Source organism: Arachis stenosperma, chromosome 6 (genome assembly GCF_014773155.1).
Source record: "Arachis stenosperma cultivar V10309 chromosome 6, arast.V10309.gnm1.PFL2, whole genome shotgun sequence".
Classification (NCBI taxonomy): domain Eukaryota; kingdom Viridiplantae; phylum Streptophyta; class Magnoliopsida; order Fabales; family Fabaceae; genus Arachis; species Arachis stenosperma.
The window spans coordinates 12,090,706-12,118,586 of NC_080382.1; the positions used below are offsets into that span (position 1 = coordinate 12,090,706).

At 35.6% G+C, this 27,881-nt stretch overlaps 4 protein-coding genes across 4 annotated transcripts; all 4 read left to right on the plus strand.

The window, feature by feature from the left end:
• The first annotated feature begins 4,512 nt into the window (after window positions 1–4,512).
• LOC130933681 (uncharacterized) lies at window positions 4,513–11,037 on the plus strand. Its single transcript, XM_057863304.1, has 4 exons — window positions 4,513–4,583; window positions 5,694–6,085; window positions 6,197–6,787; window positions 10,205–11,037. Exons 1-4 carry the CDS (start codon window positions 4,513–4,515, stop codon window positions 11,035–11,037), a joined length of 1,887 nt encoding a protein of 628 aa, XP_057719287.1.
• An 874-nt stretch (window positions 11,038–11,911) lies between these two features.
• LOC130935508 (NPL4-like protein 2) lies at window positions 11,912–15,450 on the plus strand. The gene is made up of 2 exons (XM_057865277.1): window positions 11,912–13,126; window positions 14,789–15,450. Exons 1-2 carry the CDS (start codon window positions 12,134–12,136, stop codon window positions 15,041–15,043), a joined length of 1,248 nt encoding a protein of 415 aa, XP_057721260.1. The 5' UTR covers window positions 11,912–12,133; the 3' UTR covers window positions 15,044–15,450.
• Window positions 15,451–16,781: 1,331 nt separating this feature from the next.
• Window positions 16,782–24,717, plus strand: LOC130935833 (sister-chromatid cohesion protein 3). Its single transcript, XM_057865738.1, has 22 exons — window positions 16,782–16,961; window positions 17,087–17,291; window positions 17,656–17,768; window positions 17,963–18,055; window positions 18,230–18,393; window positions 18,478–18,714; window positions 18,824–18,968; window positions 19,084–19,262; window positions 19,361–19,506; window positions 19,602–19,729; window positions 19,959–20,132; window positions 20,442–20,603; window positions 20,681–20,881; window positions 20,965–21,102; window positions 21,198–21,401; window positions 21,497–21,641; window positions 21,926–22,032; window positions 22,133–22,270; window positions 22,439–22,704; window positions 22,790–22,914; window positions 23,787–24,065; window positions 24,295–24,717. The coding sequence occupies exons 1-22, from the start codon at window positions 16,917–16,919 to the stop codon at window positions 24,306–24,308; spliced, it is 3,408 nt and encodes a 1,135-aa protein (XP_057721721.1). The 5' UTR covers window positions 16,782–16,916; the 3' UTR covers window positions 24,309–24,717.
• A 771-nt stretch (window positions 24,718–25,488) lies between these two features.
• LOC130932614 (60S ribosomal protein L21-1) lies at window positions 25,489–26,732 on the plus strand. The gene is made up of 2 exons (XM_057861972.1): window positions 25,489–25,802; window positions 26,310–26,732. Exons 1-2 carry the CDS (start codon window positions 25,566–25,568, stop codon window positions 26,565–26,567), a joined length of 495 nt encoding a protein of 164 aa, XP_057717955.1. The 5' UTR covers window positions 25,489–25,565; the 3' UTR covers window positions 26,568–26,732.
• Window positions 26,733–27,881: the final 1,149 nt, after the last annotated feature.

Consider the following 27,881-nt stretch of genomic DNA (forward strand, 5'->3'; position numbering starts at 1 on the left):
GTTTCAAAACAGAACCCGCAAACAAGGAAACAGCGAACAACAATGGAAGTTTTAAATCAACAAGCAGAAATAAACAACAAAATTTGCATTTCAAAACAGAACAACAAAATTTGCATTTCAAAGAGCAACAAAATTCACAAATCAACAAGCAGAAATGAAAAAAATTTGCAGTTCACAGTATCAACAAGAAGTAGAAATCAGTACCAAAGAATCAATAAATTACATTTCAAACATCAAAGAATCAACAAAAATTAAAAATAAAATAGAATTGGAACCCTAATTCAGAAGTGAGGAGAAGCAGAGACGAGTGGCGAGCGACGAGTGACGAAGAGCAGAGGCAAAACTGCAAAACGACAGTGGCGAGTGGCGTGAAGAAGCGGCGAGGACGCGGGGAGCAGCGACGAGGAGAGCGGCGAGTGGGGAGGAAGAGCGGCGGGCGGTAAGAGGCGAAGAGCGGCGATCGGGAGAGAGCCAGCGCCGAGCTTCCCTTCCCCTTTCTTCTTCCCTTTCCTTTCCCCTTCTTCTTCTTCCCTTTCTTCTTCTTTCCTTCCCCGTTCTTTCTCCTTCTCGTCCTTTTTCTTTGTTTTTTTATTTATTTTATAATTTTTTTAATTAAAAATAATTTAATAATAAAATTTAAAATTTTGATAAAAAAAAAACAATTTTAAAACCAGATTATATTTTAGAAATAATTTTGTATACAAATAAAGATTAAAAACAAAAAAAAAATTTACTTTATACTTTAGAAACCAATGTTGTAATTAATCCTATTTTTAACAAAAAAAAAATTTTTTAATATATTTAATTTTAAATTAAGTTCAATTTATTTCTTTTTATTTATGTAAATACTAAACAATAATACATAACAAAAAAAATTCACAAAATAACTATATTATTAAATGAAAAATCATAATAAGCAATAAATTAATGCCTTAATTTCTATAAAAAAAATATGCATACATATTTTTTTGTCTCCAATATTAATTATTGCACATTTATAAGTTGTATCTTTATTTTTATATCAAATAAAATTTAAATATTATATGTATAACATTTTCTATTCAACTACAAAAAAAAAAAACAATTAACACCAAAAAAATACCAATAGATTAAATAATACCTAATCACTTCAATTTATCGAAAACTTCTCTATACACAACATTAATCATGTAATTCTCAGAGATCTCCTCATAATTTTGAATTAAAACATTTATCCCTTACTTATTTTTAACTCTTAAAAGTGTCATATATAAGTGTCCGTACATAAAAATTAATTTCAGTAAGTACAAACTCATATTTTCAATGTCTATTATTGAGTCTTGTTAATTGTCATTATTACTTGATTGGAATGCAGTCATTAGTTAGAACTATATTAATTTTTGGGATTAATGCAATTTCTCCTATTTTAGTCTTTATTAGTATTTTATATTTAACTAAATAATTTTCAAATCTCCTAACATGTAGTCGTGTACCATAGGCCATTTGACTAGTCCATTTTCTTAAGTAACATCACAGGAACACCAACAAAAATTATAAAATAATATATTATTTGGAATTTATAGTTATGTATGTATGACTAAAAATTATAAAAAAAAAGACATTTATGGTAAAATCTCCTAAACTTTTCAAATTACAATATAATGATATATTGTTCATTTTAGTGATTTTACATGTACTTAATAAACTGCTGTAAAAATTTTTCTCAATGTGCATCTCAATTTAAGTCCATAATTTTTTTTTAACGTGCATTTCAATTTAAGTCCATCTGTATATCATGTGAAGACAAAATAGTTAAAAATATAATACTTCTAGAAATTAAAAAAATAAAACTAACAAAACTATCATAATTTATCTGATTTCATCAAATTCTAGCATAATAAAAGAAACATAACTTATAAATTTATTACAGACTTTTAATTTTTTTTTAGTTTAAAGACTTATTAATATGAAATTTTAAAAATACAAAGTGTTATTAACTTAAAAAATTATCAAAATAAATTAATACCAACAATTTTAATATAAAGTATACAACTTTTACTTATTAGGTGCAAATCTTCTCTTTTTTTTGGAGTATTTATTCTTACCGTTCAAAGTAAAATAAATTTAATCAGATAAAAAAGTTTTCAACCAAATACAAAATGATATCCTTTCAAAAGTAAATCCTATATTCATGTCTAGTTGGCTTGAATATAATATTATTTTAACCAATGATAAGATTGGTCATAATATAAACACTTTTTTTAGATATTATTTTTATAAATAGAAATATTTTTAGACTTTTTATTGTGAATTGTATACGAAAACTCTTGTAAAATAATATCACAATAAAAAATAATATACAATTCTATATTACCTCATCATCAAATAGAACTATTTTGATTGTAGCTTTTTGTGTACGTGTTTCAAATGTTTTGAAATTCGATATTGAATTATTCTAATATTAATTTTTCAAACTTTATACTCAGATGTTTGCCTTAAAATTATTAATAAGATCATACCTATAAAAAAATTAAAATAAAATAAAAAGATAAAAGAATGTAAGTAAAAAATTGATGAAAATATTATATTTAATATTATTTTAAACTTAAGATTAGAACATAACATAGTAGTTATGACAATTATAAAAAAAAATATAAGTCTCAAATATAAAAGTTTACAATCACATAATACATTAAAGGAATATATATATATATAGCGTAGGATTAATCTATTCTAAATTAAAAATAAAAATATTTAATTAAATGCTGATTTTTATATATAATTATAAATAAAATACTTTTTAAATATAAGTTGAGAAGAGAGAGGTATGCATATTGGTATCAGAATATGCTACGTCAATAATTTTTGCACAAAAATGCTATCTGTTGTAGAATAATATAATGATTATAGTACATTAAATATTGTACAAGATTGAAAAAAAATTCTTAGGAAAAGAAAAGTGTTCAAGACCTGACTTGATTTGATTTGATTTCAGCACAGGTATTACATATTTATATTACTTCCTGTCCAACCTCACTTGATGTTGCTGATGTCTTGTTGCCGTAGTCTTATCAGCAGCTTCTCGTTTCAATGTTCTCTTTGTCCGTCTCCCTCAACTTTTTCAGTTGCCTCTTTCTTCTGGCGAGATAATGAGCTTGCACCTTCTAGATCCTTAAAGTTTGATCGAGAGACTGAGTACTAATTTTGCTTTGAGTCGACCAGATCTAACAACATATTTTGACTTTCAAAGTTAGGCTCATGAACCACAAAATAAACACTATATATCGCCTTTAATAACACAAAATTGATTATTGATATCAATATCAAATTGTTACTAATTAATACACATGTGTATTATATAGCATTTTACTAAAGCTATTTATATGAGTGTTATATTTATGTTAATTTGAATCATAAATCTAATTTTTTTTAATTATTAATGTCAATATCAATTTGTCACCGATTATATTTGATTAAAAATTATATTATAATGATTGAAAATATTAATAATTGAAAATTAGTCTAATTATGTATTAAATGCTCATGTTCATATATAATTATAAGAGTAAACTATTATTTCTACCTGCGAAAGTTAAAAATGGTGACATATCTACCCATAGAAAAAAAAATACCATTTGTACCCATGAAATATGAATTCCGCACAACAAAATTATCCAAACACTAAAAAATTACCTAAAATCCCTAAATTACCTTTATCTTTACAACCACTTTTCTAATCTCAAATCCCACCACCACCCCCTTCACCCAGCCACCCTAAATGAAAGAGTTTATAACCCTAACCTTATTCACCCAATCACCTCCTTTGTCCCTCTAAAATTCATACACGGAGACATTACACACACACCTCCACCTGAGGAAGAAGAAAAGAAGAGGAGGGGGAGGGAGACCGCACTGGCAATGTGGGGACTTGTCGCTGCTATCGCATCATTGTCGCTGTTATTGAGGGAGCCTGAAGAGGATATGCGAGCTAGAACTGAGGAAGGGAGAGCTGTCGCCACCGTCGCGCCTAGCTACTGCCAGCTCCGTCGCTTCTGTCGCCGCAGAAGAAGATAAGAGGAGGAGAAGGGGGACTACACTGGCAACGTGGGAACTCGCCGCCACTATCGCATCATCGTCGCTATTGTTGAGGGAGCCCGAAAAGGAGATGCGAGCCAGAACCGAAGAAGGAAAACTGTCGCTGTCGTCGCGCCTTGCTGCTGCTGGCTCCGTCGCGTTTGTCGCCCCCATTAATTGAGTCCATCGCTGTTGTTGTCGCTGGTTTAGAAGGAAGAGAGTGCGCAAAAGATCAGAGAAGGAGGAGAGGGCGACGGCGCCGGTGGGTGTCATTGCCACCATCGTCGTCGATGCTGTTCAGCAATGGAGGAAGAACCGTGACGAGGAAAGAGAGTAGGAGTCCATCACTATCACTGCCGAGCGAAGGTTTGGTTGGTACGGGTGGCGGAGAAGTGTGATGCATATTCGAAGTTATTGGGTTTGTTCCCAAATGTAGAAACGGATTGGGACCTGTATCCTATGACCGTCACATCTGCTACTCCTTCAATGGAGTTACAACAAGACATGGTTGAAGTTTATACTTGTCCTATGTTTGTACTTGAGTGATGGTGGTAGTTAGGGTTTAGGGTGGTGGTGAGGAAGATTTTCGATGGTGGTAGGGTTTGGGATTAGAAAAGTGGTGGTGTGGAGTAAGAGGAGAGGGTAATTTGAGAATTTCAAATAATTTGTTTGGATTTGGATAGTTTTGTTAGTAAAAGTTTATGTTTTATGGGTACAAATGGTAATTTCTTTTTTTTAATGGGTAGATATGTTAACATTTTCAACTTTCGTGGATAGAAATGGTAGTTTATTCTAATTATAAAGAGGATACTTTCTTAAAATAAGTTGAGAAGAAAGAGGTATGCATGTTGGCACCAGAATACGCCACGTCAATATTTTTAACACCAAAATACTATCCGTTATATAATAATAATATAATAATAATTATTATGGATTTATGGCACATTAGTCCAATGAGTAAACATTATACAAGATTGAAAAAAAATTAAATAAAAAAATATTTTTTCTTAAGAAAAAGGGAGTGTTCAGACCTATCTTGATTTGATTTGACTTCAATACAGGTATTGTATCATTTTCTGTCCAACCTCACCAGATACTACTGATGCTTTGCTACCGCAGTCTTATCAGTAGCCTCCCGCTTCATTGTTTCTCTTTTTGATATTTTCAATTGCAAATTTTAATTCAAACAATTATAGTTTATGTATTAATCTATTTTTTATTCTTTTCATAAATTTATATATTTTATTTTATTCTCAATTTAGTGATCCTTATTATTTATTTGTTTATCTTTCGTTCTATTCTATTATATGTAATTAGATTGCATATAAATTTTTAAAGTGAATTGATTAATTTACTAATTTAGAATATATATTTTTATTTTTAGAAATAGTAATGGAAAAATATTTCAAAAGAAAGTTACCACTAGAATCTGAAGTCACTCCATTAGTCTCTTCTAATAAAAAGAAGTTCTTAGAATTCAATGTGGAAAGTCTGGTAGCTGATCCTGGACAATGACCCAAAATTTCAAATTATGATCCAAATGTCAGAGATGAAGTTAGACGAGTTTATTTGAAAAAAGGTCCTTGTCAACCAAGAGAACATGATTTTTCACAAACATATTTTGGAACTTCTCTTCGTAGATTTAATGCTGATTGGTTTGATGAATTTGGCAATTGGTTGGAATATAGTATTTCAAAAGATGCTGTATTTTGTCTCTGTTGCTATCTTATGAAACCTGATGGTGCGAGTGGTGATGCTTTTGTAAAAGATGGCTTTTCAAATTGGAAAAAGAAGGAGCGATTACAAACACATGTTGGAAATCATGATAGTGCTCATAATCAAGCTCGAAGAAAATGCGAAGCACTCATGAAGCAAAAACAACATATTGAAGTTGTTTTTCAAAAGCATTCAGGCCAAGCTAAAAGAGATTACCGAACTCACTTAACAGCAACAATTGAGTGCATTAGGTTCTTATTGCGACAAGGATTGGCCTTTCGTGGTGATGATGAATCGCACAATTCAAATAATCAAGGTAATTTTTTGGAGTTTCTTGACTTTCTTGCTCAACATAATACATAGATTGATCGTGTTTTTAAAAATGCTCGTGGAAACCTTAAGCTAGTAGCACCTAAAATTCAAAAAGATATTGTTAGAGCTGCTGCAAGTGAAACTACTAAAGTTATTATTGATGATCTTGGAGATGATTTATTTGCTGTTTTAGTTGATGAAGCTCGAGACATTTCTGTTAAAGAGCAAATGGCTGTTTGTTTGCGGTATGTGAACAAAGAAGGGATTGTAATGGAGCAATTTCTTGGCCTTGTCCATGTTTCTAGCACAAATGCGTTGTCGTTAAAAGTAGCTTTGGAATCTTTATTAACAAAGCATAATTTAAGTTTAGCAAGAATACGTGGACAAGGTTACGATGGAGCTACTAATATGCAGGGAGAATTTAATGGTTTAAAAAGTATGATCTTGAAAGAAAATGCTTGTGCTTTTTATGTTCATTGTTTTGCTCACCAACTTCAATTAGCACTTGTGGTTGTTGCAAAGAAACAGGTCGAAATTGCACTACTTTTTAATTTGCTTGCTAGTTTGTGCAATATTGTTGGAGCTTCTTGTAAAGGTAAAGACATGCTTCGTGAAAGTCAAATGCAAAAGACAATTGTTGCATTACAAAATGGAGATGTTTCTAGTGGGCGTGGCTTAAATCAAGAAACAACATTGAAAAGGGCAGGTGATATTCAATGGGGCTCACATTATGGTACAATACTTAGCTTGATTTCTATTTTTTTCTTCCGTGGTAGAAGTTCTTGAAAACTCCGCCTATGTTACACTTGCGGTACATAGCCGGTCCCAAGCCCGGATAAAGGAGGAGGGTTGTGTTAGGTCTTCGGCAACCAACATAAAAATATAGCCGAACCCCCATGACATGAATCAAAGACATTATTGCGTTAAAGCTAGGTCGTTGCCTGGAAGCAACGCGTCGTATGGCTCGAGTACGGTGTCAAAGCAAGAGCCGCTACATCGGTGCCCGGATGTAGTGTTAAATGAGCAAGGATTCTCGCATTTTCGTGAACGGACGAGGGTAAATAAGCTAGTTCACAAAGTAAAAGGTAAAGGTCGAAGCGACAGAAGGTTGAGATTTGGGACATGGAACATAGGCACTCTAACAGGAAAGTCCATGGAGGTGGTGGACACCATGACAAGGAGGAAGATTAACATTATGTGCCTACAAGAAACGAAATGGGTTGGTGCAAAGGCTAGGAAGTTGGATACTTCTAGTTTCAAACTTTGGTATACAGGAAAGGTGAAGAATAGGAATGGGGTTGGAATAATTGTGGATAAGCAGTGGAAGAGGGACGTAGTGGATGTCAAGAGGGTGGGAGATCGGATCATCTCTATCAAACTTGTGGTGGAGGGAGGTGCTTTCCATGTGATTAGCGCCTATACACCGCAAGTGGGTTCGGACGAACAACACAAGATAAGGTTTTGGGAGGATCTAGAGAGTTTGGTTCAAGTCATACCTTTGGGAGATAAGAATTTCTTAGGAGGAGATTTAAATGGCCATGTTGGGAGAGAAGTGACTGGATATGAGAGTATTCACGGAGGCCATGGTTTCGGGGTGATCAATGCCGAGGGTAAAACTATTTTGGACTTTTCTTCAACCTTTGATCTTCTCATCGCAAATACATGTTTTTAAAAGAGAGACGAACATCTTATAACCTATAAGAGTGGCATGACAAGCTCTCAAATTGACTTCTTCTTGTTGAGGAGAGTCGACCGGAAATTTTGCATTAACTGTAAAATTATTCCGGGAGAGAGTTTGACAACACAACATAGGGTGCTCGTCATGGATTTTCGCGTTGAGCAAAAGTTGAGAAAAAGACATTATACGAAGAACCCAAGGACGAGGTGGTGGCGAATGAAAGGTGAGGAACAAAGAAACTTCCTAAGACGGGTAGGAGAAGAGGCAAAGTGGGATGGGAATGGAAGCGCGGAAGAGATGTGGAGGGAGATGGCAGAAGTTATCAGAAGAACAGCAAAAGAAAGTTTTGGTGAATCTAAAGGAATAGGACCAAGAGACAAGGAGTCCTGGTGGTGGAATGCGAGTATACAAGAAAAGATAAAGATAAAAAGGGAATGCTTTAAAGAATGGTCTTTATGCCGCAATACAGATAATTGGGAAAAATATAAGGCGGCTAAGAAAGAGACAAAAGTGGCTGTAAGTGAAGCAAAAACAAGAGCATATGAGGGTCTCTACCAGTCTTTGGGCACAAAAGAAAGAGAAAAAGGTATATATAGAATCGCAAAGAGTCGGGAAAGAAGAACGAGAGATTTGGATCAGGTTAAGTGCATAAAGGATAAAGATGGAGATGTGTTGGCTCAAGAGGAGAAGATTAATGAAAGGTGGAAGAGTTACTTCTACGAGTTATTTAATGAGGGACAGAAGACTCTTCCGAGCCTTGGTCGATTATGCACACAGGAAGAAGATCAAAACTTTGACTACTATCGAAGGATTCGAGACTTCGAGGTAAAAGAGGCTTTAAAGCAGATGAAAAATGGCAGGACAATAGGACCTGATAATATCCCGATTGAGGTTTGGAAAGGTCTTGGAGAAAAAGGCATCAACTGGTTAACCAAGCTTTTTAATGAGATTTTAAGGTCAAAGAAGATGCCTGATGAGTGGAGAAAGAGCACATTGGTACCTTATCTACAAGAATAAAGGGGATATACAAAGTTGCGGAAACTATAGAGGGATTAAGCTTATGAGTCATACTATGAAGTTATGGGAAAGGGTGATAGAACGGAGGTTGAGAAAAGAGACACAAGTAACAGAGAATCAATTTGGATTTATGCCAGGAAGATCTACCACTGAAGCGATATGCCTATTAAGAAGGATGATGGAGAGGTATCGTAGTAGTAAAAGGGACCTACATATGGTGTTTATTGATTTGGAAAAAGCGTATGATAGGGTACCAAGGGAGGTCTTATGGAAGGTTTTAGAAAAGAGGAGAGTAAGAATCACATATATTCGGGCAATTAAAAACATGTATGATGGGGCTACAACTAGTGTGAAGACTCAAGGTGGTGTGACGGAAGAATTCCCTATTGGTATAGGATTACACCAGGGATCATCCTTAAACCCATACCTTTTCACATTAGTCTTGGAAGTACTCACAGAGCACATCCAAGAGCCTGTGCCATGGTGCATGCTTTTTGCCGATGATATCGTCCTTATGGGAGAGTCAAGGGAAGACCTAAATAAGAAGTTGGAGTTATGGAGAGAAGCTTTAGAAGTGTATGGTCTGCGCATAAGCCGTAGCAAGACAGAATATATGAAATGTAAGTTCAGTCTGAGAAGGGAAAACCCCAAATAGAGGTGAAGATTGGAGAAAATATCCTAGAAAAAGTTAAAAGTTTTAAGTATCTTGGGTGCATCATACAGGATAATGGAGAGATTGAACAGGATGTAAATCATAGGATCCAAGTAGGTTGGTCAAAATGGCGGAGTGCATCTGGTTTTATATGCGACAAAAAAGTGCCTTTAAAACTTAAAGGTAAATTCTATCGCACCGCTATAAGACCGGCTATGCTGTATGGTACGGAGTGTTGGGCGGCTAAAGGAGAGCACGAACATAAGCTGAATGTGGCAGAGATGAAGATGTTGAGATGGATGAGTGGTCATATGCGATTGGATAAAATAAGGAATGAAGATATAGGGGAGATAGTTGGAGTAGTACCCATTGTGGAAAAGATGGTTGAATCGCGTCTCAGGTGGTTTGGACATATGAGAAGAAGACCGATAGAACATCCAGTCAGGAGGGTGGATGAGATGGAAGATGGACAAAGGGCGAAAGGCAGAGGAAGACCTAAGAAGACTATCCATGAGGTGGTCAAACGAGATCTACATGTAAACGGTCTCTCTGTAGACATGATACATGACAGAGCACAATGGCGTCGTTTGATTCATGTAGCCGACCCCACTTAGTGGGACAAGACTTTGTTGTTGTTTGTTGTTTGGTAGAAGTTCTTGAAGTTATTGAGGAAGATGGAAATAATCTTGAACAAAGAGCTCAAGCATGCTAATTATTGAATCATATTCAATCTTTTGAATTTGTATTCGATTTACATTTGATAAAAAGTATATTAGGAGTTACTAATGAGTTGTCTCAAGCTCTACAAAGAAGTGATCAAGACATTATAAATGCTATGACATTGGTTAAAGTGTCCAAGCAACGATTGCAAAGTATAAGAGACGATGGTTGGTCCTCTTTGCTCAACGAAGTTTTACTATTTTGTGATAGTCACAATATTCTTGCTCCAAATATGAATGATATATTTGTAACACAAGGAAGATCAAGGCGCAAAATTCAAAAGGTCTCAAACTTGCATCATTTTCAAGTTGAATTATTTTATCAAGTGATTGATAGACAACTTCAAGAGCTTAACAATCGTTTTACAGAGGTAAATACCGAGCTACTTCTTTGTATAGCTTGTTTGAATCCAAGTGACTCATTTTTTGCATTTGATAAGGAGAAGTTGCTTCGTTTAGCTGAATTTTATCCACATGAATTCTCTTTTACTCAACTTTTGGCACTTGATAGTCAACTTGAGAATTTTATATTGGATATGCGTCTTGATGATCAATTCTCAAATATAAATGGAATCAGTGGACTATCTCAAAAGTTAGTTGAGACAAAAAAGCATATTGTTTATCCATTGATATTTCTTCTGTTGAAATTAGCTTTGATTCTACCTGTGGCAACAGCATCAGTTGAGAGAACATTTTCTGCTATGAATATCATAAAGAGTCGACTTCGTAATCGAATGGGAGATGAGTGGTTGAATGATTGTTTGGTTACATATATAGAAAGAGAGACATTCAATCAAGTTGATAATGAAACAATTATTCAACATTTTCAAAATATGAAAACAAGAAGAGAAGTACCTTCAAGATTTGAAGCGAAGAAAGTTAGCAGCTAATGTAATTTTTGGTTTTTTTTTTGTATTCAAATAATTAACGTGCACTTTTATATTTTTAAATTTAAATTAATATATATTTTGAAAATAATGTGTATTATTTTTGCCCCCCACTATAAATTTTCTGGGTCCGTCACTATATATATATATATATATATATATCAAAATACATTATATTAATATTTTTGGTATGAGAATGTTATTTGTTGTAAAATAATATATAATGATGACAATTCCTTGAATAGATAAACTATAAATATCACTCACGTGCTTATTAAATTTAGTTGCATATCTTAGTCTTAGCAGGCTAACACTTAATAGTAACAGGTGTGGAATTTACAAAATCCTTTATGTGAGAAATCACTTTTCATATTAAACATACTATATTTTAAAAATCAATTAAAAGTATATGTATTAAAAAATAATCCTAATTTTTTTCCAAAACTTAATTTTCTCATGTGATTCAAGTAATTAAATTAAAATTTAATCATTAAACAAAACATATTTTAAAATTTAGTTACTTGATATTCTATCAATATAAAATTTTCATTTTATTACAATATCAATTTATTTATAATTAAATTGTTAATTTTTTTTTTGGACAGGAATTAAATTCTTAAATTAAACTCATCCATAATGTATATCGATAAGAAAGCCGTTCCTTTTTTTTTTTTTTTGGTGACTATAAGAAAGCCGTTCTTATTTCTTAATCACTTTTATCTGAAGTCTTTTGAAGATAACAACGAAGGCCGGGCCCAATCGTCCAAAAAAGGATCCAATCATCTAGCGATCTCCATAAACCAAATAAAGACACAAACGCGGTCCATTATCATTCCCAATCACATCGACGGGAGTGCATTGACTGTATTCCCAATCACCCATAAACCCTCCCGCACCCTAACACTCCCCTCCACTCTCGCCGTCGACACTGTAGTTCTTTTCTTTTCCGCTACAGCAAGCCACCCCAGACCCCCAATCCTTCTATTTCACTCAACCCATACCCATAACCATAACCCCAATTACTCAACAATACAAAACCCTAACTTGAAATTCTTTCAATCCAAACAAAACCTCACAGATTCCGTCGTCGTTTTCCACAATGATGCTCAGAATCAGAAGCCGCGACGGCCTCGAGCGAGTAGCAGTGGAAAACCCGCACGCCACAGTTTCTCAACTTAAATCGATTATTCAAACACAACTTGGAATTCCGGTGGAGAATCAAACGCTCTCTACCAATCAGAACCTTCTTCTTTCCAAGTCTCTAGAAGATCTCGTTCGATTCACCGACATGACTAACCCCGACGCTACTCTCTCCTCCCTCGGCCTCTCCCACGGCTCAATCCTATTCCTCTCCTACGCCGGCGACCGCCGCGGCGTCCCCGGCCCTCCCGCCGCCTTCAGCCCCGCCGGCTCCTTTGGCCGCAAGATGACTATGGATGACCTAATCGCCAAGCAGATGCGCGTCACGCGCCAGGAGCAACCGCACTGCGAGCTCGTCTCGTTCGATCGTGATTGCGCCAACGCGTTCCAGAATTACGTCAACGAAACTCTAGCTTTTGCCGTTAAGCGCGGCGGGTTCATGTACGGCACCGTTTCGGAGGAAGGCAAAGTCGAGGTAGACTTCATCTACGAGCCGCCTCAGCAGGGTACGGAGGAGAATTTGGTAATTTTCAGGGACCCTGAGGAGGAGAAGCTTGTGGATGCTATTGCTGTGGGATTGGGGATGAGAAAGGTAGGGTTTATATTCACGCAGACGATAAGCCAGGACAAGAAGGATTATACTTTATCGAATAGGGAGGTTCTTCAGGCTGCAGAGTTTCATGCGGAGAGTGGGTTGAAGGAGTGGGTCACTGCGGTTGTGAAGTTGGAGGTGAATGAGGATAGTATGGGCGCTGATGTGCACTTTGAGGCGTTTCAGATGAGCGACATGTGTGTTAGGTTGTTTAAGGAAGGGTGGTTTGAGACGGAGATCAAGGACGACGATGATCCTAAGTTGTCTAAGATGAAGAAAGAAGTGGTTGTTGGTGTTAAGGATACTAAAGAAGTTGACAATGATTTCTTCCTTGTGGTTGTTAAAATCTTTGATCATCAGGTATGTCTCTGTATCTGCGTTGTGTGTTTGTTATCTTCTTTCTTTTGTTCCGTGTGAAGTTGATTATATATTGTCAATTGCCATGTTAGATAAACAATTTCTACCTAATGATTTACACAAAATCAGGAATCCTAGTGCAAGCGTACTATTTTGGGTTGAACTTAGGAGTTTGTTTTGATTAGGGGTGGTGACGGGTTTGCAGGTTTTTTTTTTGTTTTTTGTTTTTTTGTTGGGGGGGGGGGGGGGGGTAGGGGATTGAGAATCTTTCATGTTGGTTGGTTTGTACCCATGAGGAAAAAATGTGAAGGGTACTTCACCGCCACGTTTATGGAGTCTGATCGGTCAGCCGGATGATAGGCTAAATGGCTTTAGCCTCTTATGCTTGCTATATAGGTGCTTTATAGGAGTTTTGATGTAATGACCTGACAATTAGGTTACCCATTAATCATCTGAGCTGACTAGCTCTCTTTGAGTGCATCCTTTGTTGATCCAATGGTGGCCCATCATGTAATGATGAAAAAATCTGATTAGTTTAATGGGCTGGATTGGGTCACCAGTTGCCTTCGAATGTGACAATTGAGACGTTGATTTCTAGAGTGTTATGCTGAGATTATTGTTTGGTTCTTGGAAGTGGCATAGCTAATATGTATTGAGCAAGGTTTTTTATGGAGAGTCACAGAACAATGAACATTGAGGATGGGGATCATTCATAATATTTGGTTTCAATGGATGGTTGTAAAATCAATAACATTGAAATCAAAGTGATTTTCTTCCATATATGGAGTTTTATAATTTGGATGGGAGCATTGGAACAATGGATGAGTTGTTTGTGTGTGACCTCAAGGTCACGGGTTCAAACTGTAGAATCAACAGAGGCAATTATGGGGTTAGGCAACCTATATTGCACCTCTGACTGCGGCCTCTTCCAGGATCTCGTATAACATGGTGGCCTGCCCTTTACATGGGGTTCTACAATTTAATTGAGCAGATTCTCAACTTTGCACACTGATTAGTATGAGCAAATTGATGGGTGGCAAGCTCCTTTTCTTCCATAATGCCCAAGAATGTTACTGAATCCTTCAAATCTCTAAGAAGTCTTTTAAAGTATATCATTCTTCTGTAAACCAGTTAAATTTTCCAAACAGGCATTGCACATGGGCTACAAGTTTTGATTAAGGAGTCTCCTGCCAATTATCATCCTTTAAGGTGGTCTTGCTAGAAAGCTAGGATTTTGAATGTGAAAGAAGCAAAGTTATTTGTCCCCAAAGCCTCCGAAATTATGCCTGCCATGTTGAGGGGAAGGAAATTCCTATGTGCCTGATTTGTTTGCAGAACTGAAAACTGCAGTTAGAAGCTTGAGTTTCATGAATTTGGTGTGAAATGGACTCAATAGTATTTTTTTAGTAACTACAGCTTGTTTTATTCACCATGGCTTCATTTTTCTTAGCACTTTCAATGGGTACACAAATTCTGATAGGTTTTTCAATAGTATCATTCTTGGGGTATAAACTACATGTTTAACTAAAACATATTGCTGTCATGTGATTCCTTATTCTGCTTACTGTATCAATTACCGTGCAAGCCTGAGCTACAAGTTTCTTTATCTTAGAGTTTGCAAAATATAATTGTTGTGACTTATGAATGCATATGTTCACAATGCAGGGTCCTCTTACATCAACATTTCCCATTGAGAACCGAAATAATCTGGTGACAATGAAGGCGCTGAAGAGTCATCTTGATCGGTCAAAAAACCTTCCTTTTGTGAAGCGAATTTCGGATTTTCATCTCCTTCTTGTATTGGCAAGGGTTTTGGACCTGGCCGCCGATGTTCCCGCACTGACAGAATGTGTGCAGACCCAGACTTCGGTACCGGAAGGCTACCAGATCCTTATTGAGTCCATGGCGAGTGCTGCTTGATTCTGTATGCAGGTTCTCTGTTCTTATTTATCAATGTTCAGGTTCGCGCTGCGGGAATATGGTGCATATTGCCCTTTATCATCATCGATCTAGAATGAATGAATGGTTGAATGTTGGTAACTTGTACATTGCTTCTTATAGCTTTCTGCCCATTGGATCTTTCCTTTTACCTGAAAAATGAGCTGATGTTTGATTCAAATGTTTTAACGTTTAAATCAATCCTAGATGGCTCGTACATATCGAGTGTTTACTATATTTAAGGACGGTAATGCTCCAAAATTGTGGCTTATGCTAGCAAACCATGCTGTGGGGCTTGTACCATTTGGCTGTTCACGGTTCTACCAACTGCTTAATTATGCCATGTTCATCTTGCTTTATACAAATTAATCGTCTAGTGGAAAATCTTATTTTTGTTGTTGTCGTGGTCATGCAAAACTAACTATAAATTAAAAACATACGATAATGTTTACATTTGTTAAATTAATTGATAAGGTGCTTTTGTTAATAGCTTTTAGCCTTTTACAAGAAAAAAGGGTGCATCTATGAGGTTTTTTGTGCAATGAACAAGCTTTTACAAGAAAAAGAGTGCATCTATGAGGTTTTTAAAATTGATTTATGCTTTCTCAAAATTGCTATCGCTTTTTGTACAATGCATACGCTGTGGTTTGAACTTTGGAGGAACAATCAATTCACTCTCATGGTTCGCGAAAATTATCACTTAGCAGTTAGCACAAGAGGAGTCAACGAGAAATAGACTAGGTTGTGACTTACTGACTCTGCGAAAAGACTGCTTCGCAATAATTAACTCCATTCAAACCATATCCATAGTAGTAAGCGGTGGCAACGGGACGGGTAGGGGTGGGTTTTTGTTCTATTCGATCCGCCTTGTTCAACAAAAACTCGTATCGAACCCGCTCTGCTTCTATCCGCGAGTAGTAAAATGTTAAATTCTAACCCGTCCCTGCGGGTACCCGTCCCGCCCATACTCGACCCAACAATTATTAAATCCAAAAAATAAAATAAAATTTTAAAAATTATATAACCATTATTTACATTCATAACATAAATTAAAGTAAAAATTTAAATATGATATAATATTATTAATCATTTTACTAATTATTTTATATATATTACATATATTATATATTAAAAATATATATATTTATATATCTATTATATATATCGGGCGGGTAGGGGCGGAGTGGATACCCGGTGCGGGTGCGGGTAATTATTCGCCCCGAATAGATAGGGGCGGAGTGGGTATCCACGGATTTGGATATTGTTACTACCTATAAATAAGCCAAAATTAAAGAGAGTTTAATCATATCTAACATAAATCCTTTTATTACTTCCTTAATGGAGCCGGAGGATATGTTCGACTGTTCGTACTAGTCCTAAGTAACAAAATGGAATGCGATGAAATAATATTATGCGGAAAAGAAATGAGTGTAACAAGATATTATTTAACTATTATTTAGATATTTGAATTATATAATTGAAGAATTTCCATGAATAAATTAGAATATTCGTTTCATCCTATTTCTTCTAATTTGGGATTAAAAAAAAAGGGGAAAAAACAGTGGTATTAGAATGAATTATGCCATCTATCTTCCTTAATTTTTCTTCAATCGTAATAATAACGAAATTATAAAAGATTATTTCCCTCCATTTTTATCCACCAGTTAAAAAAAAAATAGGGAAAAGGGGAGAAAATGAATCATTAGGTCGTAATTCGTAAATACGTCTCATTTGGCGGGAGATTTCTTAATCCCCATTTTGGAGGGCAGTGTGTGAAACTGAAAACCCCTCTCTCTGTCTCTCTCCTTCAAGCGTGAACCAGATCACAGTGTTGCAGTTGCAGAAGCATTAGGTCATGGAAGATCCAGCTCCAACCTCCGAAGCTTCCATTCGCCGTTCCGTAAGCATCCACCTCTCCAACTTCTTCACACTCATATCTTAGTTCATGCCTAATCCTTCTTCCAATCGACCTAATTTTTTATTTTTATGTTTTCTCTTCTTTTTTGATCCCCCCAAATTGAGCAGAAGAGAAACAGAGCTCCGACTCGAAAACAAGTAGCTCGGGAAGCCGAGGCCGAGAACCGCGAGAAGGCCGGCGAGGCCAGCGACCATGCCGAACGAGAGAGCTCGCCTGATGAATTTGACGAAGCGCGCCCAAAATCCAAGCGGGCTCGTGCCTCCGAAGGAACTTCCAGCGTCGCCCACAAAGCTGCTGATCTGAGATTGATTGGTAAACTAAAACACACTGATTTCTTTACTGCTCCAATTTCTAGGGTTTCGAATGGGTGAAATGAAATTCCAGTTCCGACTCCTTTTGAGTTGCTTCTGCGTCGCAGATTCGCCTGCTGAATTGCTTTGAACTATTTTCGCCACCTTTTTTTTTGGTTTACATCATTATTTGTTGTACTGTTATTGTTTCTTTGATGTTAATATTTTTCTCCCGCCTTCATTCGTATTTAATTGATTATTTTAAAACTTAGATTATTTTTGTTTCCATTTCAAAACTATGATTGATTGGTGTTGTAGATTTTGTTATTATTCTTATGAAGTAACTGAACTGACGCCAAATAAATTTTTTGGTTTGGTTTCTGTAGAGGTAGTGAAAGGCAATGGCAAACTCATTCCTCATGCGGTCAAGCTCTGGGTCGAGCGCTATGAGAAGGATTCAAAGCCTGCGATGGTTGAGCTCTTGACAATGCTGTTTGAGGTATTATGAAAATTCTCAAGCATTTCATGTTATAAAGAGTCCTAGAGAGCAGAGACATACATTTTCAAAGTGGATCCAGTATATTCTTGGAAACTTTATTATTTTCTTAGATTTTCAAGTTATTCGGGGAGCAAAATACTTACAAATTTGAGAACTATAACTGGTACTGATGAAATGAAATTTTAAATGGTCAGGCATGTGGAGCCAAGTATTATGACAAAGGTGATCTCGTGGATGAGACTGATGTTGATGATGTTGTTGTTGCTCTTGTCAGTTGTGCGAAGAAGGTATACAATTTTCACCTGTCTTGTTTTCAAAAGTGAATTTCATTAGTGATAGTACAGGTGTGAAGGCTGAACCTCATCTTTTTGATGTAATGATCATTATTTTTAATTATTTGTAGACATTAATTCTCCAACCCCCTTTTCCTTTTCTTTTAATATCTGAATCTGAAATTCTAGGGCGAAGCAGAAGATTATCAAAATTCCAAAAAGAGGGAGTTCAAAAACTTCAAAGGGAATCTAGAATCATTCTGGGAAAATTTGGTTCGTGATTGTCAGCATGGCCCATTATTTGATAAGGTTTTATTTGACAAGTGCATGGACTATATCATTGCACTTTCATGGTTAGTAATAATATGATTGCATAGAGCTTTTGAGTTTGCCAAAATTTATGTATAATTGTCTTATCTATTGCGCTGCCTATGTAGCACCCCTCCAAGAGTTTATCGTCAAGTTGCCTCATTGATGGGTCTTCGGCTTGTCACATCATACATTAGTATTGCTAATATGCTTCGTTCACAAAGAGAGACTACTCGTAGACAACTGGATGCTGAAAAAAAGAAAAAAACTGAGGGACCTCGGGTGGAATCACTAAATAATAGGTTTTCTGATACTCATGAAAAAATAACATTGTTGGAGGAGATGATGCGCAAGATATTTACTGGGTAGGTGTTCCCTGAAGTAACTATTTAAAGGAAAGAATCTAATGTTCTTTCATGAGTATTACAATTTGTGGTTGTGTTTCTAACATTTCTGCATAATGCTTTTATGGAGGTTATTTGTGCATCGCTATAGAGACATTGACCCAAATATCAGGATGTCATGCATTGAGTCACTGGGTGAATGGATCCTGTCATATCCATCACTTTTCTTGCAGGATTTGTACCTAAAATATCTTGGCTGGACACTGAATGACAAAGTAATGAACACGTTTTACATTTTTTATGATACATTTTTTTTAATTGCATATGTATCATACAACTTACTTTTTTCTACTCTTTTCTTTTACCTGTTCCCCACGCCCTAACTTGTAGAATGCCGGGGTAAGAAAGGCTTCCATAAATGCACTTCAGAATCTTTATGAAGTGGATGACAATGTACCAACCCTAGGTTTATTTACTGAAAGATTTTCTGGCCGGATGATTGAGCTTGCTGAGGACATTGATGTTTCTGTAGCTGTTTGTGCCATTGGTCTTGTCAAGCAACTACTTAGGTCAGAATGTCAAACCTTTTCCAATAATATATTACCTGTTTGGTGGGAAGTTTTATGGCATAGATTGTCATTTGAGAATTGGTTTTTGTTTGCTGCAGACATCAACTTATTCCTGAAGATGACTTGGGTTCTTTGTACGATTTGTTGATTGTTGACACCCCAGAAATCAGGCATGCCATTGGTGCATTAGTGTATGATCACTTGATTGCTCAAAAATTTAGTACATCCCAATCAGGATCAAGAGGTCTTAAATCTATTCCTGATTATTTTCATTTTAAAATTGATACCATGCATTATTCTGTATGTGGCAGACATTTGACAAAGGCATTTTCTTTCTAGGTGAAACTGGCAATTCTTCTGAGGTCCACCTTAAGAGAATGCTGCGAATCCTGGAGGAGTTCCCACAAGATCCAATTTTGAGTATTTATGTGATAGATGATGTTTGGGAATACATGAAAGCTATGAAGGTATAGCTATATGACACTGTCCTTGCCTTTTTACATGTATATAAAAAAATGCTCAGGGGAAGGCATGAATGAGGGAGAACTGGAGCAGGTTCTCCTAGGCCCTATCTAACTTTGCTGAGCTGGAGGAGAGACAATAGAGGGATGGAAGAGGACCTAAAGTTACTCAAGTTAGGCCTGTTGTAACAATTTACTGAATAATATTCACTAGTTTCATATGTTTTGCTTGCAGGATTGGAAGTGCATCGTATCCATGCTTCTCGATGAAAATCCATTGGCTGAGCTCTCTGATAATGATGCAACAAACTTGGTGCGACTCTTGTGTGCATCTGTGAAGAAGGCTGTTGGAGAGCGGATTGTACCTGCTACTGACAACAGAAAGCAATACCACACCAAAGCCCAAAAAGTATGCGAGCTTGGTTTCTAACTCTTGTATTGCAATTTCCTGGGCTCTCTCTCTCTCTCTCTCTCTTCTGTTGATAGAGTAGTTTGCTTCTGAGACTGTATTTTCAAAGTGTAATTATGATTATGTCATATTATTTAGTTATTTTGGGCTACAGAAAAAATTCGATCACTTGGAACTTGGCTATTAGCAATGAGTACTCTGTAGTTTTGTATAATGCTCATGCTGGTGGTTGATTGATGTTGTTGTGATACAAGTGTCTGTTCTGTGTTCATGACAGACTCTAATCTCTTTTGATCCAATAAATGGCAGGAAGTATTTGAAAATAATAAACAGGACATATCTGTTGCTATGATGAAGAGTTACCCGTTACTCTTGCGGAAGTTTATTTCAGATAAAGCAAAAGTGTCATCTCTGGTTGAGATTGTTTTGTACATGAACCTTGAGCTTTATTCCTTGAAGAGGCAGGAGCAGGTTAGTGAATTATTCTTGCAGATTGTTCCAAACTGTTCACATTCTTTCTGGAAAATTAACGAGTGCTTCCTTTTCAGAATTTCAAAAATATGCTCCAGCTTATGAAAGAAGTGTTTTTTAAGCATGGTGACAAGGAACCTCTGAGAGCTTGTGTAAAGGCAATTAATTTTTGTTGCATAGAAAGTCAAGGGGAATTGCAAGATTTTGCGCGTAATAAGTTAAAGGAACTTGAGGATGAACTTATCTCTAAGCTGAAATCTGCAATTAAAGAAGTAGTGGTATGTTCCACTTAATTGTGTTGTATTCTGTTATTTCTTGGATCTAGTGGAAGAAATTAACCTACAGTGTGATGAGAATGCAGGATGGTGGTGATGAATATTCTCTTCTTGTAAACTCTAAGAGGTTGTATGAACTCCAGTTGTCAAAATCAGTGCCTATCCATAGCATATATGGAGACATTGTAGCGGTGTTACGTGATTTTAGAAATATGGAGGATGAGGTGTGTAAATGCTTTCTCAACGCTGACATCATGTTTTACATGTCATTCTTATTTGTTTGATTATTAATATTAATTTTCTGCATTTTACCATTCAGGTTGTTTGTTTCCTGCTTCTGAACATGTATATGCATCTAGCTTGGGCTCTACATTTTATCGAAAATGAAGAATGTGTTTCTGAAGCATCTTTAGTTTCTGTTATTTCTAAGCGCGATACCTTGTTACAAGAACTTGAATACTATCTTAACATGGCTACTGACAGCAAGGAAGGGGGTAGACTCGGAAGTGAGCTAGGTTGCAGAGTAAGAACTTGCTTTCCTTTCTATTTTCGTAGTATAAATAAGTTGAAGTCTTGCGTTCTTAGGACTAGTCTGATAAAAATGTTTTATTGGCAAAGGTGTGCACTATACTCGTAGAAACATGGTTCTTATTTAGAAGCACACTTTTCTCCAAGACAAAGCTGGAAAAATTAGGATATGCGCCAAATGCAGACATGCTTCAAAAGTTTTGGGAACTTTGTCAACAACAACTTAATGTATCAGGTGACCCCAGACATTTATGTTAAAGTTGATGGACTTGTGTGAAGATTCATCCTAAGTTTTTTATTAAATTTTTTAAAAAACATAATATGTTAATATTCTTATTGTATACTCTTGAACTTGACATTTGATGTTTACTTTGCTTATTAACTTTGGTGTTAATGCTGCTAAATCTTCCTCATTGATGTATCCTCATTTTTTGTTGTATGTGTGTGTGCGCGCACATACTGTGTATTCATTTTGTTTTTAATTTTAGAAGACTGTTTAACTTGCTTATCGTTTTTCAGACGAGATGGAAGAGGAAGATGTCAACAGAGAGTATGCCGAGGAGTTAAATAGAGATGCTGTTATGCTTGCTGCTGGAAAACTGATTGCTAATGATGTTGTTTCAAAGGTAAATTGTTTTGTTTAAGAACTATTGGCGTTCTTTTTCTTATTCTTTTTTGGCTGGTAAATCTATTTTGATAGTAAAAATTTGGCTATTCTTGTTACAGGAATATCTTGCTTCTGAGATCATTTCTCACTATGTAATGCATGGGGCAAGTGTTGCTGAGATTGTAAAGAATCTGATCACAGTTCTGAAGAAAAAAGAAGATGATTTAGCCACCATTTTTTTTGAAGCACTTAAAAAGGTAAGAGCTTTGAAGTAGGTGTTTCAACTATGCTATGATATTTTTATGACAAATAAATCTGGATCAACCTTTCCACCACGTTTCTGCCTCTGGAAGATCTGTATATATATTTCACCCTCTTCTTCCCTCTTCTGTCCCAACTTCCTCACCTATTTATGCTGGTACCAGGCATACCGTCAACATATTGTGGATATCTCTGACAGCGAAAATGACCCTTCAGAAAGCAACTCCTTCTCAGGGTGTAAAGATCTGGCTGCTCGGCTCTCTGGAACATTTGTTGGTGCTGCCAGGGTCAAGCACAGGTTAGACATTTTAAAAATTGTCAGGGATGGCATTGAATATGCTTTTGTTGAAGCTCCGAAACACTTGTCATTTCTGGAAGCAGCAGTGCTCCAGTTTGTGTCAAAACTCCCTGCAGCAGATGTGTTGGAAATGTAAGAGTTTCTTCTCATTTTATTAATGCTATTCAAACCTGTTATCAGCTGTACACAGTTTAATGCTGCTGCTTTTTATGGATAGTATGAAGGTTGTTCAAAGTCGAACAGCAAATGTCAATACTGATGAAAATCCAAGTGGTTGGCGTCCCTATTACACATTTATTGACATCCTACGTGAAAAATATGCAAAGAATGAAGGGTTTCAAGGTAATCTTTTGCATTTTTTTCCCATCTGTATTTATTGTCCCATATAGGTAAACAATATTGCAAACATCCTGTTAGATCTTCACTTAAAATACTCATTATTACATGGTGCTATTAAAATTTGTTGTTGATGATTTGTTAGATTTCCACTGAAACAATATATAAAATAGTAATTATTAAAAAATGGCGCTTTTACAATGTGTTGTCGTATTTGTTACATGGAGAGCATATTAGTTTATTTATGAGTTAATCTCCACTGAAACAATATATAAAATAGTTTATTAAATAATGGTGCTATTACAATGTGTTATTGCGTATTTGTTACATGGAGAGCATATTAGTTTATTAATGAGTTTATATATTTATCCTTCTATTATTTTAAAACCACTGGGTTGTTATTTTAGTTTGGTTTGGGTTTGCTGAGTATGCAACATATTTCAAAGCTTTTTGCCGTTGGAAATCTCAGTTTTTATCAATTCTGTCTCTGGTCTTGCATTTGTTTCTCATTTGTTCCCATGAATTTGAAGTTCTCTTCAAGATGATGCTGGAAGTTGATTAATTCTCACGACATAAGATATGCACCTTGATAATACCCTATGAGTATAGCTTAGTACTCTCCAGTTTATCAAACAAATCTAGTACTTGGTTGGTAGTAAGTGCCTTTTGTTGGTCATCAATTGAGCTCTAGGGAACATGTGATCTCAACGGTTTCATTTAGCCACATCTTGCGATGATTTATATGTTTTGCAATATTATAAGTGATAGCTAAATGACACCATAAATTGCCTCTCCTTTTTCTTAGCATGCTACATTATGTAATTTATGTCTGAGAATGAATATATTTAATGGACGAGCTAACTAATAATTGTTTCCAGATGAGAGGGAAGGGGTTGCTGTACGGCGCAGGGGTCGTCCTCCTAAGAGGCAGAACATACCAGGAAAGAAACTTTTTGATGAGCAAAGTTCAAGTGAGGACGAGGACTCCATTAGTGCATCTGAACAAGATGGACAAGATGAAGGTGGAAAGGAAGATGAGGATGACGAAGACGCTCCTTTGATACATTCAATCAGACCATCATCTAAGTTAAGATCGCTGGGAAAGGCAGGGAATTCTGCAAGAGCTGCAGATAATTTATCTGCTTCTAGAACATCAGGCATGTCTTGTCTTGGCAATTGATGATTTGCATATCAATCTTATAACTAAAGGCTAAGTTAACACATTAAAGTTAAAATAAAATTTGATTGTTTTGACTTCAGAAAACATTTTTGTTTTACTTTTACCATGCAAGATAATCAGATATTATCTAATATCACTGAAGGGCACGCCTCAGTAGTTTACCTAATTTAGTCTGTAAGCTACTAACTACTGTGTCGATTTTGCAGCTGCATCAAACTAGTTCTCCAAGGTTGAAAGCTACGTGTATAGTTTGCAAATGCTTCGGTTGCATATCCGATTTGCTCTAATTCTCCTTTCCCTCTACTGGACGGCAGCTTCTTAATAGGAAAAAGACCTGCTGCTGTTGATTGCCAGTTTAGATTATGAATACTTGTCTGTAATTTAATTTCGACGTGTCGATTGTATATGATAGTAATACTGTAATCGTTGTGTTAGTCAAGATGGTTAGCCTTTCTGCTGAATATAATTCTGCAAAATGCTCTTTCTTGGAGCCTAATTATTGAACTGGAAAGTTGGCATTACCTTGTCACTTAAAAACTATCGGCTTTGTGGCCAAAATTTCCTGGCTTTCTGCTGAAAATTGAGATGCGCTTAATGCACTTTGGTTGACCGCTGTTTTTGGTCATTCTTAACAGTTAACACGAAATAAATCAGCCGAATTTTTTTTTTTAACTTCTTAAGCTTATTTTTCTCCTTGGTAAAATGGCCTCTGCAAGTTTCAATGCGAAATCATATTTTTAAGTAAGAGGAGAAAGAGGAAAGAAGAACGTGAAATAATAAATGGTAATTAGATGTGGTGGAAGAAAGAAATTGATTTATATTAAGGGCTTAACTATCATGAATTTTAACTTTTAAGGATACATATTAAGGGGGGATGGATTACTAATAAAAATTATTAAATTTTTAATTTAATAAATATATTAAAAAACAAATTTGATATATTTTATATAAAATTTTAATTTGTGTCTTTATAACACATGTTAATTAAAACTTTACATGAAATAGTAAATAAGACCTTTTCTTATTTTTAAGAAGAAAATTGTCAATCTAAAACTCTTTTTACATGTGGATAGAAATTCAGGTTCTAAACTAAACAGAGTTAATTTTGATATTTTTCAATAGCATATATAAATATAAATGAAAATCTAATACATTGCCCTTCGAAATTGAAAACTCAAATAATAATAATAATAATAATAATAATAATAATAATAATAATAATAATAATAATAATAATAATAATAATAATAATAAGGCAGGTAGCTCATGTTAAAAAAAAAAGAGAATAAGGTCATATTCCAGCCCATAAAATTGGGAGCTTAAGAAAAGCCCATGGCCCGAAAAGAAATCAGGGAAAACCCTAAGGGGCAGATACCACCTATAAAATCAATTGCAAACACAAGAGTGAAGCTGTTACCTCTTCCAGCAGACAAAAACCCTAGTTTGTGTGCGTTAGCGGAGGTAAGGTAAGGTAAAGATGCCGGCTGGTCATGGTTTGAGGTCACGCACTAGAGACTCGTTCTCTCGTCCATTCAGGAAGAAGGGTACCATCGCCCTCACCACCTACCTCAGGACCTACCACATCGGCGACTACGTCGACATCAAGGTCAATGGTGCTGTCCACAAGGGTATGCCTCACAAGTTCTACCATGGCCGCACCGGTCGTGTCTGGAACGTCACCAAGCGCGCCATTGGTGTTGAGGTCAATAAGCAGGTACTGTTTTTAGATCTGATTTGTTGTTTATTTCACTGTAATTTGTATCTTCGTTTTGGACATTAGGGTTCATTATCTAATAATCATAATTCAATAACTTTTTTTAGCGATTAATTCGATGTTGACACAGATCAGGTTATACATGCTTTTAGTATTTTTCAATGTATTTTGATGATTGTTGCTAATTAGTACATCTTCTAAATGTGAGTTAGCGTGCTTACTTGTTCTAGTAGTGTGTTCTGTAGAAAAAATTTGGTTTTTACGGTTTCTGAGTTATGAATTATTAGTGTGTTCCTCAGTTTCCTGCCTGGTGGAAATACAACGATTAAAGAGAATATAAAAAAAGTTGGTGTGTGGTTTGTCAAACTCGAGCAAATGAATTGTTGTATTTCAGTCATTCTTTCAGTTTGTGGGACTCTTTATATTGTAATAACTTTTTTTTTTGTTAAATGTTGCTATTATACAATTATAAAAGCTTATTAATAGTCGTGTTTTTGTGTGACCCAGGTGGGGAATAGAATAATCAGGAAGAGAATTCATGTGCGTGTAGAGCACGTTATGCCTTCAAGGTGCACTGAGGAGTTCCGCCTCAGGAAGATCAACAATGACAAACTTAAGGCTGAGGCAAAGGCTAATGGACAAAAGATCAGTACCAAGAGACAGCCCGAGGGACCTAAACCTGGATTCATGGTTGAAGGTGCCACATTAGAGACTGTGACTCCCATTCCATATGATGTTGTCAATGATCTTAAAGGAGGGTATTAGGTTGTTGTTTCTTGTTTTTTTGGAATTTACTTAGTTTTGTTTGGATATTGAGTCCTCTTTCCTTTTTGCATTGGAAAGCCATATATTTTTATGAACAATCAAACTCGAGTTTTGTCTTGTTTATTTAACTCTAAATGCAAGGTTATGTGTTGTTATTCCCTTTAATATGTGCTTTGTTTTCAATTATTTCATATGCTGAGTGCCAAGTGGAGAACCTGTTCTTGATAGTCAAAAGTAATATAACTTAAATTACTATTATGAAATTGAATAGATAAATTCATAAATAGAGCGTCACAATTGTTGATAATAAAACCTATAAGTTTCTTATGCCAAATTCGTCAATCGTCAAGCATGGCAATCTTCTATATGAACTTGAAGTGGACTTCCGAGCTTGGTTTTAAGCTGTTGTTACAACATGATACTGATGTTTTAAATTACTAGCAAAATCAAGTAATCAACACAGTTGTTAATTTCTAGTTTTCGTATTTGTAATGCTTTAATTTAACGCGACATAAAAGCATAACGTAATAATTTTGGAACGTGACTATGTTTTCTGGTCATTCCAGGTGCCTAGAGTATCCAATATCTTTCTAAAGATAAACATGTAGGTAGCCAGTTAGGTATCACTTTTTTATTGTGACATCACTATAAGTAATTCATTGGAGAATTACGCAAATTAATGATCTTGATGAATCAAGGGCCACTATTGTATTGAATGTATTTGATACGAAATTCTGCTTTGTAAAAGCTTCAATTTGTAATGTTTCCACATGTCATGGAAATTCCTTTTCCCATAGGTAACAAATTTACCACTATTAGTATTATCAGAACTTATCTCCATTAGTAGTTAGGGGACACAGCTTATGAACCTAACAAAGCTTTTGGATGAATCAAAATCACCTTCGAATATCATATAATAGTAAGTGACGAGTGGTACAGAAAGCAATATTGGTGTTATTAGAAACTTTGATCTTTTCATACTCCTTTTTAAGTAAAGTTGTTCTGTTTTACTCAGATTTGGCCAAACATGAGGTAGCTATCATGGTAATGTTCTACCTTGTTCATGACTCCATTTCAATTCTAGACAACACCTGTCAATTCTCAAATAATTAGTCTATGCTTTTTGGATTTTGTTGATTGAACTAAAAACTGCACCAATTACTTTCTATATTATCCATTCCTTTGACATAATTGGAGTACTTAGTTGTGGATGTTACAAGATGAAATCACCTTACATACTCCCCCCATCTCCTCCTCATGCTTATCTTCTCATGTATTAATCATCTTCCATAATCCTTTAGCTTATTTCTTTCA